We start from the raw sequence: 13,612 nt of genomic DNA, 5'->3' as shown, positions 1-13,612 counted from the left end.
GTTCCCCAACTGTGGTCTTCAGGCCAGTAGGTGACCTAAAATGTATCTGTGGATTTGTGGTTTAAGATGGGAGATGGTATATCCACCATATTAAATTGGTGTTTGATTGTATTTTTGTTGTTTCTTTTATTTCTTATATTGTATTTCATGGCAATATGAATCCACAAGTACACGTTAAGTTGCAATACAATGAAATACAATATATAATTGGGGGGGGGGGGGATAAAAAGACACTTAGTATCGTACTACCACAATACATTAAAATTGCTACATTGGGCAGAAAAACCATTACAGGGTCCAGCAAGAAGACACTCTGCCATTTGCAAGTTGTCTGTGAAGAGAAAGATTGGGAACTGCTGCCCTAGATCTTCTTCTGCAATCATTGCTTAAAGTCATTCTTCTCCAATCACTACAGGTGCAACCAGAAGTCCTGTTTATGAGCATTCATTCATTTATTTTAACTTGGGAAGGTTAAATGATGCTGGCTATTTGAACATTCATTCTGATTTGTTTGTGGGAAGATTAGACAACATTTTGTGATGGGTAGCTCAGTTGTTACAGCATGAGACTCTTTAATCTCAAGGTCATGGGTTCGAGCCCCATATTGGGCAAAGAGATTCCTGCATTGCACATAGCTGTCAACTTTTCCCTTTGCTTGCGAGGAATCCTATTCGGAATAAGGGAATTTCCCTTTAAAAAAAAAAGGGAAATGTTGACAGCTATGGCATTGCAGGGGGTTGGATTGGATGGCCCTTGTGGCCTCTTCCAGATCTATGATGCTGTGATTGTGGCAGAGCAAGTGTTATCCCACACTTTCCAGTGCATCTTCCCCTACAAGGCCTCTCTAACTGTGCAAAGTTAATTTGCCAGTACAGTGGTACCTCGGTTTTCAAACACCTCCATAGTCAAACGTTTCGGAACTCGAACACCAAAAACCCAGAAGTAAATGCCTCAGTTTTCGAACTCGCCTCGGATGTCGAACAGGAAATGCAGCTTCCATTTTGAGTTCTCAATATTGAGGCTTCCATTTTGAGGCTTCCGCTTTCAGTTTTCGGTTTTCAAATGTTTCAGAATGAGGTACCTCTGTATGTGATTGAATCCCACCTGAAACACCCTATATTTCACACCTCAATCTTATTTATGTTTACTCATAAGTAAATCCTACTGAGTTAAGTGGGACTACATGTGCATAGGATTGCTGCCTCATAGGGCAATCTTATGTGTGCCTATGTAGGCACAAGTCCCATTGTGCTCAATGGAGCTTACTTCCAAGGTATAGGATTGCAACCTCAGCTAGCTAAACTACGCTACTTTAGCTTTCCTATATTGATTAATTTCTTCGCATCTGAGTTCTCTAGCAGAGGATATATAAATCCAGGAACAGACAGCCTATAAACCAAACTGCTGTTTTTCATTTGCTGCTGATGTGGCCAAATAGAACCGCCTGTTTCCCCCACAACAATAACTCTCAAATTAAAATGCAAATTATTTCCATGTTTATATTCTTCGCTGGTTACTTTTACAAGATTCATTGCCTGAGTGGCTGAAATGTTCCTCGATTAAGGCAGCGCCAGTGAACAATCCAAGTTTTCTTACCAGATTATTAGTTAATTTTCTCTTTAAGCAAACTCCCACACCATAAATGGTGAACATGTGGTCTAGCAATACAGAGTTTTTGGCCTACAATAACCAACGCAGGGAAACTTAATAAGGTTTTCTGCTTGAGTGACAATTTGAAACTGGGTCTCTCGTATCCAAATACAACACTTCAGAATATGCGGCAGTATAAAACACACATGGGTACGGTTGCCAACTTTTAAACCAGGTCCTACTCCTACGCCTTATAACAGCAGCTTGTTCTGCAGACAGGTGAACATGTGATATTGCCAGTGACTCAATTAGGACTGCACTTTGGGGATGAAGTTCATGGCCCTACATCTGACCACTGAGAGCGGCAGATGATGGAGATAGAGGCAAAAAGGCCCAGCATTGACCTACCTGCCTCCACAGGAAATTTGTGACATTCCCCTTTCTTCGAAGGGCACAAATTCAGAGCTAACATATCATCCCCCTTACCCCTAAGAGCACCACCGAAACCTAGGAAATTATTTTTGTACGCAGTAACAGCAGTGAGAATATTGATAGCTCAGAAATGGAAGCAAGAAGAATTACCAACACTGGAAGAATGGAGAATGAAGATGATGGACTTTGCAGAACTTGATAGAATGACAGGAAGAATTCGAAATCGACGAGATCAGAGATTTACTGAAGAATGGGAAAAATTCTTAGAATATATGCATAATTTAAGTGAAAAACAAATAACACTTGTAACTTTTAATGAAGCTTTGTAAAAAAGAAAGATTAAAATTGGAGTGAAACAAGATTTAATTTACAAATTAGAGGAGATTTCAGAAGTGTGTGGGAATTTAAGAAGGGAAGGAGTACCAGCCAAGTTGAGGGAAGTCAAAAAGTGAGAATGGTTTTTAAAAATTGTATGAATTGTATTAATATGTTTTATTTGTAAACTGAATAAAATTTATATTAAAAAAAAAAAGAGCACCACCGAAACCTACCTCTAGCCTAAAGGATTGCTTTTTGGATTTAGATTCGCAGACGGACTGTAGCAGTTTATGGGCAGTTTGGAGGACAGCCTTGTCCAGGAAGTTCCTTTGAATCCCGTCCTTGTGTTCCTACGAGAGGGTGCCCAACAGAAGACGGATGTGGCAATCGTTTTAGATGTTCATCAGGTACGTTGCTTCAAGAATCCAACCGACCTGTTCTTTGTCCTTTCCAACTCTATAATTCTATTATTCTATGACTGTTTCACAGCAGAAGCCGACAGGACCAAAAAGGGGGAGATATGGGAATGCAAGTGTAACTCTTCATTATGATTTTTATTATTCATACAGAGACAGAGAGAAAGTTCTTTACGCAGGGTCTCTAGAGGGACTCACAGTAAATGACTTCTACACTGGTAAATAACAGAACTCTCAGGCGTCAGATAACAGCACATAAATATTGTTGCCTGCACCCCAATCTCTGAGCTTTGAGAGGCCCCAGGAGTTCCAGTGCTTACCCAGGGTACAGTTTCCTTGGAATGAAGGTTAATGGACACTTAATGTCTTTAGGATATATGGTTTTATTTACACATATATACAACTTGAGGATAGGATAGAAGGGCTCACTACACTCCAACGGACCTTGCTTGCCCATGAGGTTTCCAGAGAAGCCCCTAAAGGGCCTGCCAAGGAGATTTGCCTTGTCACAAAGGACAAATAACTAATCCAGAAACTTAGTGGGAGGCGGAGGCTGGCTTTCAGTCTCAAATACCAAACCAAAGCAACCCATCTCACAGAAAGAAAATTCCAAGACACTTGAAGAAACATGGAGGAGTCTCAGAGGAATCAGTTCTGTTCTCTAGGTGGGTGCAAGAGTTTTTTCATCGTTCCCGTGTTACCTATCTTTATGGTCATAGGGCAGTGCATTAGCAAATCTTTGGTGTGCAATGGAGATCACGACTGTGAGGAAGATGGCGCTGATGAGGACCGATGCGATGAGATCAAGACAGTGTGTGAAAACACCAAGCCACCTTTGAAGCCGCCTCCTAATGTAGAGCTCACAGGAGCAGGGTGAGTTCTTTGTCATTCTTATTCATTTTGTTGCAATGATTATTGGTGATTTATGAGGAACAACAACATTTAGCTACTATATAGGGCGAAGCGTTTATGTAGTTTCAGGTCCTCAAAGTATTTCGCATCCATTGTCTCGTGGCCATATGATTTATATTTTCATGAGCGTTGTAGCTCGGACAGGCCATTTGGAATTTGTTTTGGGAGGTCCTCAGGGAGAGAGTTGCTCTTAAGGGGCCCTCCTCCCAGAGCACCAGGACCATTTCTTTCTTGCCATTGTTGTTGCTACTGCCCATTTGCCTGTCTCTCCCTTTGAGCGTTACCTTCCTTGCCTTCCTCAAAGAGAGAACAAGCCCGTCTTTAGCATATGCACCACCGGGGTGCAAAGATCCGCCCAGCACCCCCAAATTAACTTTTATTGAGCTTTTTTTGGGGGGGGGAGCCAAAGTTGTTGACCTTTTCTGGGGGAGGGGGAAAGCCAAAGTTGACCTTTTTTTAGGGGGGAAATCACTCATCTGTAACAACAACGCAGTGGGGGGACGGACTGCTTTTGTTTCCTGACTCATCAGGAATATTTGATGCTACAGAGTAACAGAGCGACCGGGGGCGGGGGGGGACTTTCACTCCATTGCTTTTCACTACCGCTGCTCGAGAGGGACCAGAATACATTTGGCACCCACCAGAATTCAGCTCCCGGGTGCCCCGCACCCCTTGCACACCTGGGTAAAGATGGCCCTGCAAGGCATGAAGAGGTTGCTACTGCTGCTCTTGTCACTGCTTGCTTGAGCAGCTACAGCAAGGCCAGGAGGCCCCAGAGCTCCAGAGGCATGGGCCTTGCGTGACAATGTAGACTTCTGACCAGAAGTGCCATCTTCTCAAGTTGATTGTGGGGGCCCACCGAGACATCCTGACGTCACGCATGTGATGTCACGGGAGGGGGCAGAGTTGAACAGCATACAATAATTACTTCAGCTATTCTTACAAAACACACGTGGGATAGGCCAATATAATAATCCCTATGTTGCAGGTGGGGGAGGTATACCCTAGCACCTCCCTGCAATGGCTCATAGGAACGGTCACAATGAACTACTGCTGCTATTCCTTAGCTCTCGGTGGATTTACCAGAACTTCAGCATAAATGGCAGGTGATTATTTCAAAGCAAATAAATTACAGGCTTTATGTGTCCCCGTGGCCTTGTTGGTGACCTCAATTCAGGCTGAACACAGGAGGAGAAAAAAGATGCAAGGAGATTGACCATTGTTGTTTGTCAAGTTGCATTAATTTTACCTGGAAATGTAACATAGCAGGGGCAGTTGCCATAGAGATAAAATGCATTAGAATTATCAGGTGCTTGCTCTTTTCTGTTGACACACTCCAGGGGAAACATTTTGTTTTATTTTCCCTGATGTAACTTGCAATGGCAGGGATTTGCATCGTAGCTCTGCCAGTACAAAATCTCATTACAGAGTGCCCTGTTCTCTGCATAATTTAGTTTTGGAAGTAGTCTGCTGATGTATGCTAACATTTAGTTAACAACTGATGTTTCTAAATCCTGTGAACTTTGCAATCTGTGTCCTGACTCTGATTGGTTGCAGCTTTGACGCTCTTACGGGTGAGAGCAGAGGTGGTGTCATCCATACTAAGAGCTTTGGTGGCCAATGCAGAAAGGTGTTCAGTGGAGACCAGAGAGAATACTATCGGCTGAGTGACAGTGTCCTTGCTTACACATTCCAGGTGTGTTTGATTGCTTGTTTTTCAGTCACAGTATCATCTGAGGATAGGAACAGAAGCAGCCCACTGGCTGAGCGGGGGCAGAACTTTAGCATCCTGGCAGCTGGGTCTCTGTTGCCTATCTGGCAAGGAGAAGAGTTTGGTGCAGTGCAAACACACTGGCAAGAGAGCTGGATTGGCTCAGCTGGTGCATTTGCACCTTGTTGAACTACTTCCGCTATGCTCCTCCTGACAACCAATAGCAACGCACCTGAGAGCCAGTGTGGTGTAGTGGTTAAGAGCGGTAGACTCGTAATCTGGTGAACCAGGTTCGCGTCTCCGCTCCTCCACATGCAGCTGCTGGGTGACCTTGGGCCAGTCACACTTCTCTGAAGTCTCTCAGCCCCACTCACCTCACAGAGTGTTTGTTGTGGGGGAGGAAGGGAAAGGAGAATGTTAGCTGCTTTGAGACTCCTTCGGGTAGTGATAAAGCGGGATATCAAATCCAAACTCTTCTTCTTCTGTATGGAAGCTAGCGTAGTGCTTCTGTCCCACCTGGCAAACTGCTTCTAGACAGGAACATAAGAAGCTGCCCTATACTAAGCCAGCCCGTTGGCTCATCTAGTTCAGCTTGTTCTACACTGACTAGCAGCTGCTCTCCATGATTTCAAGCAGGGCTCTCTCTCAGCCCTACATGAAGATGCTGATGCCTGAATCTGGGACTTTCTGCATGCAAGCAAATTCCCTACCACTGGTATACGGTCTTTCTCATGGGCGGCTCAGTCTACTTCCAGTCGGAGTCCATTTTTCATGTGTTCATTCACAAGTCTATGCCAGCTCGTTTTCTCAATTTAAAAAGGACCGGAAAACTTTAAATATACTCATCACATGGTTTTTATTTTTATTATGGATTTTGTGGCTTGTTTGTTTTTATATTGTGAATCGCCCTAAGATCTATGGGTATTGGGTGGTATACAAATAATAATCATAATATTAATAATAGTATACAAATATAAATGTTTTATCTCAATGCACACATTTCTAAAAGCACTTTATTCTGCAGTATGCATTTTGGGTATGTTTTTAAAGCTAAGAACTGTATTGCAATGTAGAATGTGTGAAACCCATAGCATCCTTATTTTAAGATCCAGTGATTAGTCCAGGTGATGTGAATTAGGTTGGTTTGCTTAAAAATACAAGCTGAACAACATTTTTTTTTTAATGCAAAGGTGTGTTGGGGAACGCAAGAATGCACATTATCTTTAGGGTTCAGGTTGAGCTATACTGCATGGGCACAGCGTTTGTCCACATTTTCCAGGCAGAGGTCCACAAATGCTCCATCTCTGAGTGGTTTTTTGACCTTAGCTTTCCCCACTAAAACCCACTCTTTAAAGCTAAATCAGAGCAGTCAATTTGGGTTTTCTGTGGATGGATGTTTACTCCAATTGAGCTTTAAAGAGCGGTTTTTGAGGGGAAAGCTCCAGAGCAAAGACAGGGGCTTGGAGACACAGCTTTAAATTGTGGGCCTTGCCTGGAAGGAACAGAGGAAAGGCAACTCTGAAGAACCTGCGGTACATCACAATAACTTTAAAGAGAAAACATGTATCTGGCAGTCATGACAAAATTGCTGGGGAGGGGGACAGGTGCTTTATAATACACTAAATTTGGTGTGGTTTGTGGATTTTTAGGTTTAATGTTTCACACACAATTTTGGGTGGCATGAGTTAAATTTGTACATTTCCTCAAGAAAATAGCTAGCATGGAGGTACCTAGTATCTAGGCTGAGAAACAATAGAATTGCCAATATTTTATTTCTTTCTAGAGAATTTTATATACAGATACCTTTTGCTTCTTTTTAATAGGTGACCATTCAGAATGACTTCAGCGCTGAATTTTACAACAGTTCCTGGGCTTATAGAAAACACACAGAGAGGCTTGCAACTGGAAAAAATTACCGCCGGGAAGACAAAAATACAGTTGAAAATAGCCATTCAAAGGTACCCAGTGTTCTGCATAATTTCTTGCAAGCAATTTCCCCAAATTTAATGCATTTTTAATGTTATTTTCACTATTTGTGTGCTTTTATACACAAGTGAAAGGATCACTGTGCTTTGATTTGTGTTCTGTTTTACACATCAAATTCACATCAAAATGTGAGTAGAACTGAATTTCTTCCCCACCCCTCATCATCCATTACTGCAGTGGTTTTCAACCAGTGTGCCGTGGCACCCTGGGGTGCCTTGAATGATGGTCAGGGGTGCTGTGGACAACACCGGCCCTCTTTCCTCCTTTCCGTTCTCTGATGCCCTCTTGCATCTCTGCCTCTCAAAGGCCTGCACAGCTGTTTGTTGCAGCAGCCCTGGCTACAAACTCCACAGTAAATGGTGCCTCTGGGGCTGGCCAAGGCCTGCTGGTGCCAGGAGCTGAGGCAGCCTCGGGGCAGGTGGAGCAGCTCAGAGACTCAGAGACCCAAGCAGAGCAGAGAGGAGAGGAGGCTGAGGAAACACTCCACAAGGGAGGGTGTTCGAAAAGAGTGAGAGGCTGCCAGCTCTGCAGGCAAGGGGTGATATAACAGAGCTCCTGAACCCCACAGGGGTGCTGCAGAAAGAATGTAGTTGGTCAAGGGAGCCGTGGACCCAAAAAGGTTGAAAACCTTTGCATTACTGGATCGGGGAGTTTGAAATTTCAGTATTTCCCTGTTTGCTGAACTCTGACACCAAATAGCTAACCAGCATGTGGAATTCAGCAGTTAACAAAGAATTCTTTATCCAGGAGATATCAGCTGTAAATTGCTCTTTTTATAAACACTTTCCTACTATTGTGAAAATAACTGCCTGAGTTCTATATATTCTTTTTGCTTTCCTAGAGTAATCTGCTCATGGTTATCGAAAACAGTGTGGAAGTTGCTCAGTTCATCAATAAACAGCCGGAACTTCTAAATCTTGCTGAGCCCTTCTGGAAAGAGCTTGCTAACCTTCCCACCTTCTATGAATATAATGCATACCGAAGGCTGATTGAACGTTTCGGAACACATTTCCTGCACTCTGGTTCTTTGGGAGGACATTACAAAGTTCTGTTTCATGTTGCTTCAGACAGTGCAAAAGCACAAGGTAGTGTACCGGTGCACTCATTCCCAAATAGTAAAGGAGTGAGGTAAAGGTAAAGGGACCCCTGACCATTAGGTCCAGTCGCAGACAATTCTGGGGTTGTGGCAGTCATCTCGCTTAACTGGCCGAGGGAGCTGGCATACAGCTTCTGGATCATGTGGCCAACATGACTAAACTGCTTCTGGCGAAGCCAGAGCAGCGCACGGAAACGCCATTTACCTTCCCACCGGAGCAGTACCTATTTATCTACTTGCACTTATGACGTGCTTTCGAACTGCTAGGTGGGCAGGAGCAGGGACCAAGCAACGGGAGCTCACCCCATCACGGAGATTCGAACTGCCAACCTTCTGATCGGCAAGCCCTAGGCTCTGTGGTTTAGACCACAGCGCCAACTTCAGTATAAAGGAGTGAGTTTGGGAATAAAATGCATTCTATTCTTGCATGCAAGCAGCAGAGAAACCCCAAAACATTATTCTCTGTTTATATGAAATGCGGAGGTTAATGCCCTTAACCTAGTAAGCAAGAGTAGAATCTAGTTCTAGTACACTTCCAGACTGTCGCTGTTTTGCCGGTGGGATACAATGGTGTAAGGTAAAGGGGACCCCTGACCATTAGATCCAGTCGTGACCCACTCTGGGGTTGCGGCGCTCATCTCGCTTTATTGGCCGAGGGAGCCGGCGTACAGCTTCCGGGTCATGTGGCCAGCATGACTAAGCCACTTCTGGCGAACCAGAGCAGCGCACGGAACTGCCGTTTACCTTCCTGCCGGAGCGGTACCTATTTATCTACTTGCACTTTGACATGCTTTCGAACTGCTAGGTTGGCAGGAGCAGGGACCGAGCAACGGGAGCTCACCCCCGTCACGGGGATTCGAACCTCCGACGTTCTGATCAGCAAGTCCTAGGCTCTGTGGTTTAACCCACAGCGGTGTATCAGCCATTAAATTCACTCTCTGTTTTCCCACTCCCTCCCACCCCCAGAGGACCCTCAGAATGCGACTATACTCTTACTTCAGAATATACTGGTTGGAGTTGTTGCTACAAGAGCTCAGACCCCCTTTAAATCACTGGAGTCCTTGGCGCTGACCCTGTTTCTTACCCCTATTAGCTGTATGATCCACAGATCTCCTGTTACAGGCTGCCACTGGTATATCCAAACCTGTTTTTCTCCTCCCACCTTCCTTTGGGTGCTGCTGTCACTCACCATTTTTACCAGATTTCCTCTCCCTCTTCCAGAGTCTGGGATACTTACCTCTTTTGTTAGCCTTCCTCCTTCCTCCCCCAAGATGGTTAAAGATTCATGCAGCTAGCCTATGTAGGTTGTGACACTAACCATCTAAATGGCTATTCACCTGCGTCTTCATCTACTAATATAGGTAATGTCAGCATCTTCATCTCTGCTTGCCAGCTGATTTCTGGCAAGTTGTGCTTGGCCTTGATGGAGCCAGAGACTGGAGTCGCCTGTTGATGGTTCCTTTACAGTTCTGTTTGAGACCTTAAAAAATGTGTAGGCTGCCTTGAAGCCTTTCGCTTAGGCAGAAAGGTGGGATGCAGCTCTTAATAAACAAGCAAATCAGTAAATAAATCCATCTTGCTTAAGAAGTTCCAAGCTACCTTGGTACACAGTTCTGTGGAACTGTACCTACGGGACCGCCTCTCCTGGTATGCCCCACAGAGGAACTTACGGTCTTCAAATAAAAGCATCTTGAAGGTCCCAGGCCACAGAGAGGTTAGGCTGGCCTCAACTAGAGCCAGGGCTTTTTCGGCTGCAGCTCCAACCTGGTGGAACGCTCTGTCACAAGAGACAAGGGACTTGACATCTTTCCGCAGGGCGTGCAAGACAGAGCTGTTCCACCAGGCCTTTGGTCAGGGTGCAACCTGACTCCCTCCTTTGGCAATCTTTACAAAACTTTAGCTTATGGTTGCCATCAATTTTGATTTTAATTAATTTTTGTAATGTTTTTATAATGTTGCACTATTTTATAGTTGTTAGCCGCCCTGAGCCCGGCTTCGGCTGGGGAGGGCGGGATATAAATAAAATTTATTATTATTATTATTTTCCTGCACATTGGAAATGATTGCATCGATCGTTCATTGATCATCAAGGTTAATGCCCATTTCTTGGACTAGGTTTGAGCATACTGGACATGCACAAATGCACTTCATCAGGCTGGAATTTTTGGTTCGTAAAGAAGAAGAAAACAGAATGCAACAAACTAGATCAACTGCTGCAGCAATCTTCAGGTAAATAGTTGTGTGTGTGTTCTTGGAGAGGCTTCCTGATCAATAGCAGTCATCTGGCTTAACCGATTGGAATGTTTCACTAAAGCAAACAGCAGCCGGCCTGTCCTGCTGTATTCAGCTCTGCAGCTCCCTTGTCTCCAAGGGCACAAAGAAGCATGTAGCAGAGAAGAGAGCACATGGGGCCCTTCTCTGAAGGAGTTTAAGGCTGCTGGGAAAACAGGTGGACGTGGAGGAGATGCAGGGGGAAGTGCGAGGCTCTGGCAACTGCTTAACCGAGGCCAGTCTTGCCGTAGGTTTCTCTGTTTGTATTCTGTTTCCTTGAGCAAAGAATCAACTTTACTGCTTGTCTCCGAGTCTTTGTGCTGACCTGCAGCTGAACCAGCCTTGACTCAATGATGGCCCCCAACTTGGTGTCAGGAGTTCAGCCTACACTCGAGTAGGACCCTGGTAGAGACACATGCCTGACGGGCATGTTTCCTCCCTCCTGGTCGATCATTCGGGAGCTTTATAAACTTTCTTCAGCCCAAACATCACAGCGGCCGATGCCAACTGATACCGGCACACTTAGGGATCCGCAGAGTTTGCGCAGTTGCAGAACAGAACCCCAGCAACTCAGCATTTTGGCTAATCTACTTTATTTACATAGAAACACGCACAGAGCACTGCAAAATGGCTCCCTCTCTCTCTAGCATCAGACAGCAAAGAGGAAAAAACAAAGGATAATAGTCCCACTTCACGGAACACAGCAACACAAACATCCTGTCTCCGTCACTTCCCACTCTGTGGAGTCAAAACATACACCGTCATGTGAAAGACAACAATCCCATGACTGCAATCATGGAGCAGGAATTCTAACACTTGGATGGCTTTACAAAGAGGGTTAGGAACATTCATGGAGATGGCTGTGCCCTGCTTCCAAGGTCAGAGGCAGCCATGTTTCTGAATATCAGGTGCCACATTAGGGAAGAAGGCTCTTGCGCTTGAGTCCTGCTTGTAGGTTTTCTATAAACCTCTCATTGGCCACTGTGAGAATAGGTTGCTTGCCTAGGTCAGCCACTGGCCTGATCCAGAAGGATCTTCTTTTATGTTCTTATACTATACAGTCGTACCTTGGAAGTCGAACGGAATCCGTTCCGGAAGTCCGTCCCACTTCCAAAACATTCGGAAACCAAAGCTCGGCTTCTGATTGGCTGCAGGAAGCTCCTGCAGCCAATCGGAAGCCCCGTCGGACGTTTGGGTTCCAAAGAACGTTCGCAAACTGGAACACTCACTTCCGGGTTTGCAGCTTTTTGGAGCCAAAGCATCCGAGTACCAAGGTGTTCAGGATCCAAGGTACGACTGTACTTAATTTACATGTTCTTAAGTTCATTTAAATGTCAATTGTACGTCCCACGACACAACTGTTTGGCAATATAAAACGCTTGTTTTTAAAATGCTGTGCTCTTTTTGTGCTTCCAGGTACCAGAAGCAATCAGATTCGAGCTGACCCGTTAGTAGAGGGAGGAAGTCCCGGAGCTGTAGCTGGGCTAAGCTACATGGACATAAATGATCCTGTGGCAAATACTCAGCGGTACTCCTTCTGGGCTAGATCGGTGTCCTATTCTCCTAGAGTCATTAAGCAAAAGGTAAAACTCTGATTTGTGTGATTAATTTTTTTCATTAGATGAATCATTCTCACACAGCTAAACGCCAGGGATTTTCAGCACATGAAGCGGGAATATGCTTCTGAATACCAATTGCTGGAAGCCAGAGGAGGAGAGAGAGCTCTTGTGCTAGAATCTTGCTTGCGGGTTTTTCCACGGTAGCTGTTCAGCCCCTGTGAGAACAGGATGCTGGACTAGATGGACCATTGCATTGACCCAGCAGGGCTATTCTTATGTTCTTATCATGCTTTTTGTCATTGTTTCCAACCTTCAAATGTTGATCTCATCTTCTGCACAGAGCTTACACACATGCCACTTGCATGCTGCATGAACCCTAGAGATAGGTGCAACGGTTTATTTCGGCTACTTTCATTTTTCCAGTCTTACATTCAGTTCTCCACAAAATGCCTCTTTATATCTTCTCCCCAAAATTAATCAGTGTTTTAGTGCACATTTATCCCAATGTAAACATTTTTGTATGCCCAATTTTGCCTAATAGACACATTTCTGCAAGCAATTTCTCCTAATATAATGCATTTTTGTATTATTATTTTTTAAGAATGCTCAGAATTTTATGCACACTTCCCCCCAGACATGTGCATTTTTCTACATATTATTTGGTTGGAGAATGGCATCGCAAAGTTCAGAGGCGTGCAAATTTCAAAGGATAGTTTGGTTTCGCTTTGCATCTTGGTTTGGGGGTTGCGAATTAGATCGGTTCGCAGTTAATGCGAACTGAACCAAATTTCTCCCTCATCCCTGAGTGTGATCTGGTGCACTGCAAAATGCAGGCTTCACTCATCACACACAGAGAACTTATGTGGATATCATGTGTGCATGCAGAGGCTCTGTTTTTAGAAAGGAACAATCAATGCTTGGGCATCAGGAGCAAGGCAGTGGGCATGATGTTGAGCATCCTTGAGTTGTGACCATCTGAGAATGTCTATTGGCTTCTTATAAGTGCAAAAGGAGGACTCCTACTGGAAGGCATCATGAGGGAGGCTTATGCCTTCAGTTCAATACCACTCCATATATCCCGAAGCAGCTCTACCATCACTGTCCCTGACATGGCTACTGCCACCCAGATCCAGACAGGACTTCCATTTAGTATAAGTTACTCATGCCCACTTTTTAAAAAATCTCCTTTCTTTTTCTCCTTCATTGCAGTTTCCCCAGAAAACGCTATTCAAGTGAAAGGGAGTTGCTGCTGAGCTTGCTAAGTCAAATAAATCAAATAAAAGCAGAAATCCCTGTGAGCATTGTACCTTGTTTGCAAGTT

The 13,612-nt window shown here is 44.5% G+C and overlaps 1 protein-coding gene across 2 annotated transcripts in view; it reads left to right on the top strand.

Moving 5' to 3' along the window:
• C7 (complement C7) overlaps positions 1–13,612 on the top strand; it is a 38,024-nt gene that overhangs the window by 5,466 nt on the left and 18,946 nt on the right. For both annotated transcript variants that reach the window (XM_083402777.1, XM_083402776.1), the window contains exons 4-10: positions 2,606–2,747; positions 3,476–3,629; positions 5,226–5,364; positions 7,203–7,337; positions 8,207–8,450; positions 10,577–10,690; positions 12,149–12,315. In XM_083402777.1, coding sequence (XP_083258903.1) covers positions 2,606–2,747; positions 3,476–3,629; positions 5,226–5,364; positions 7,203–7,337; positions 8,207–8,450; positions 10,577–10,690; positions 12,149–12,315 — 1,095 coding nt within the window. The remainder of the gene's footprint in view (positions 1–2,605; positions 2,748–3,475; positions 3,630–5,225; positions 5,365–7,202; positions 7,338–8,206; positions 8,451–10,576; positions 10,691–12,148; positions 12,316–13,612) is intronic.

This window comes from Podarcis tiliguerta (genome assembly GCF_965153285.1).
Source record: "Podarcis tiliguerta genome assembly, chromosome: 11".
Taxonomy (NCBI): domain Eukaryota; kingdom Metazoa; phylum Chordata; class Lepidosauria; order Squamata; family Lacertidae; genus Podarcis; species Podarcis tiliguerta.
Note: the sequence above shows the minus strand (reverse complement) of the source record. Positions and strands in the feature narration are given on the sequence as shown.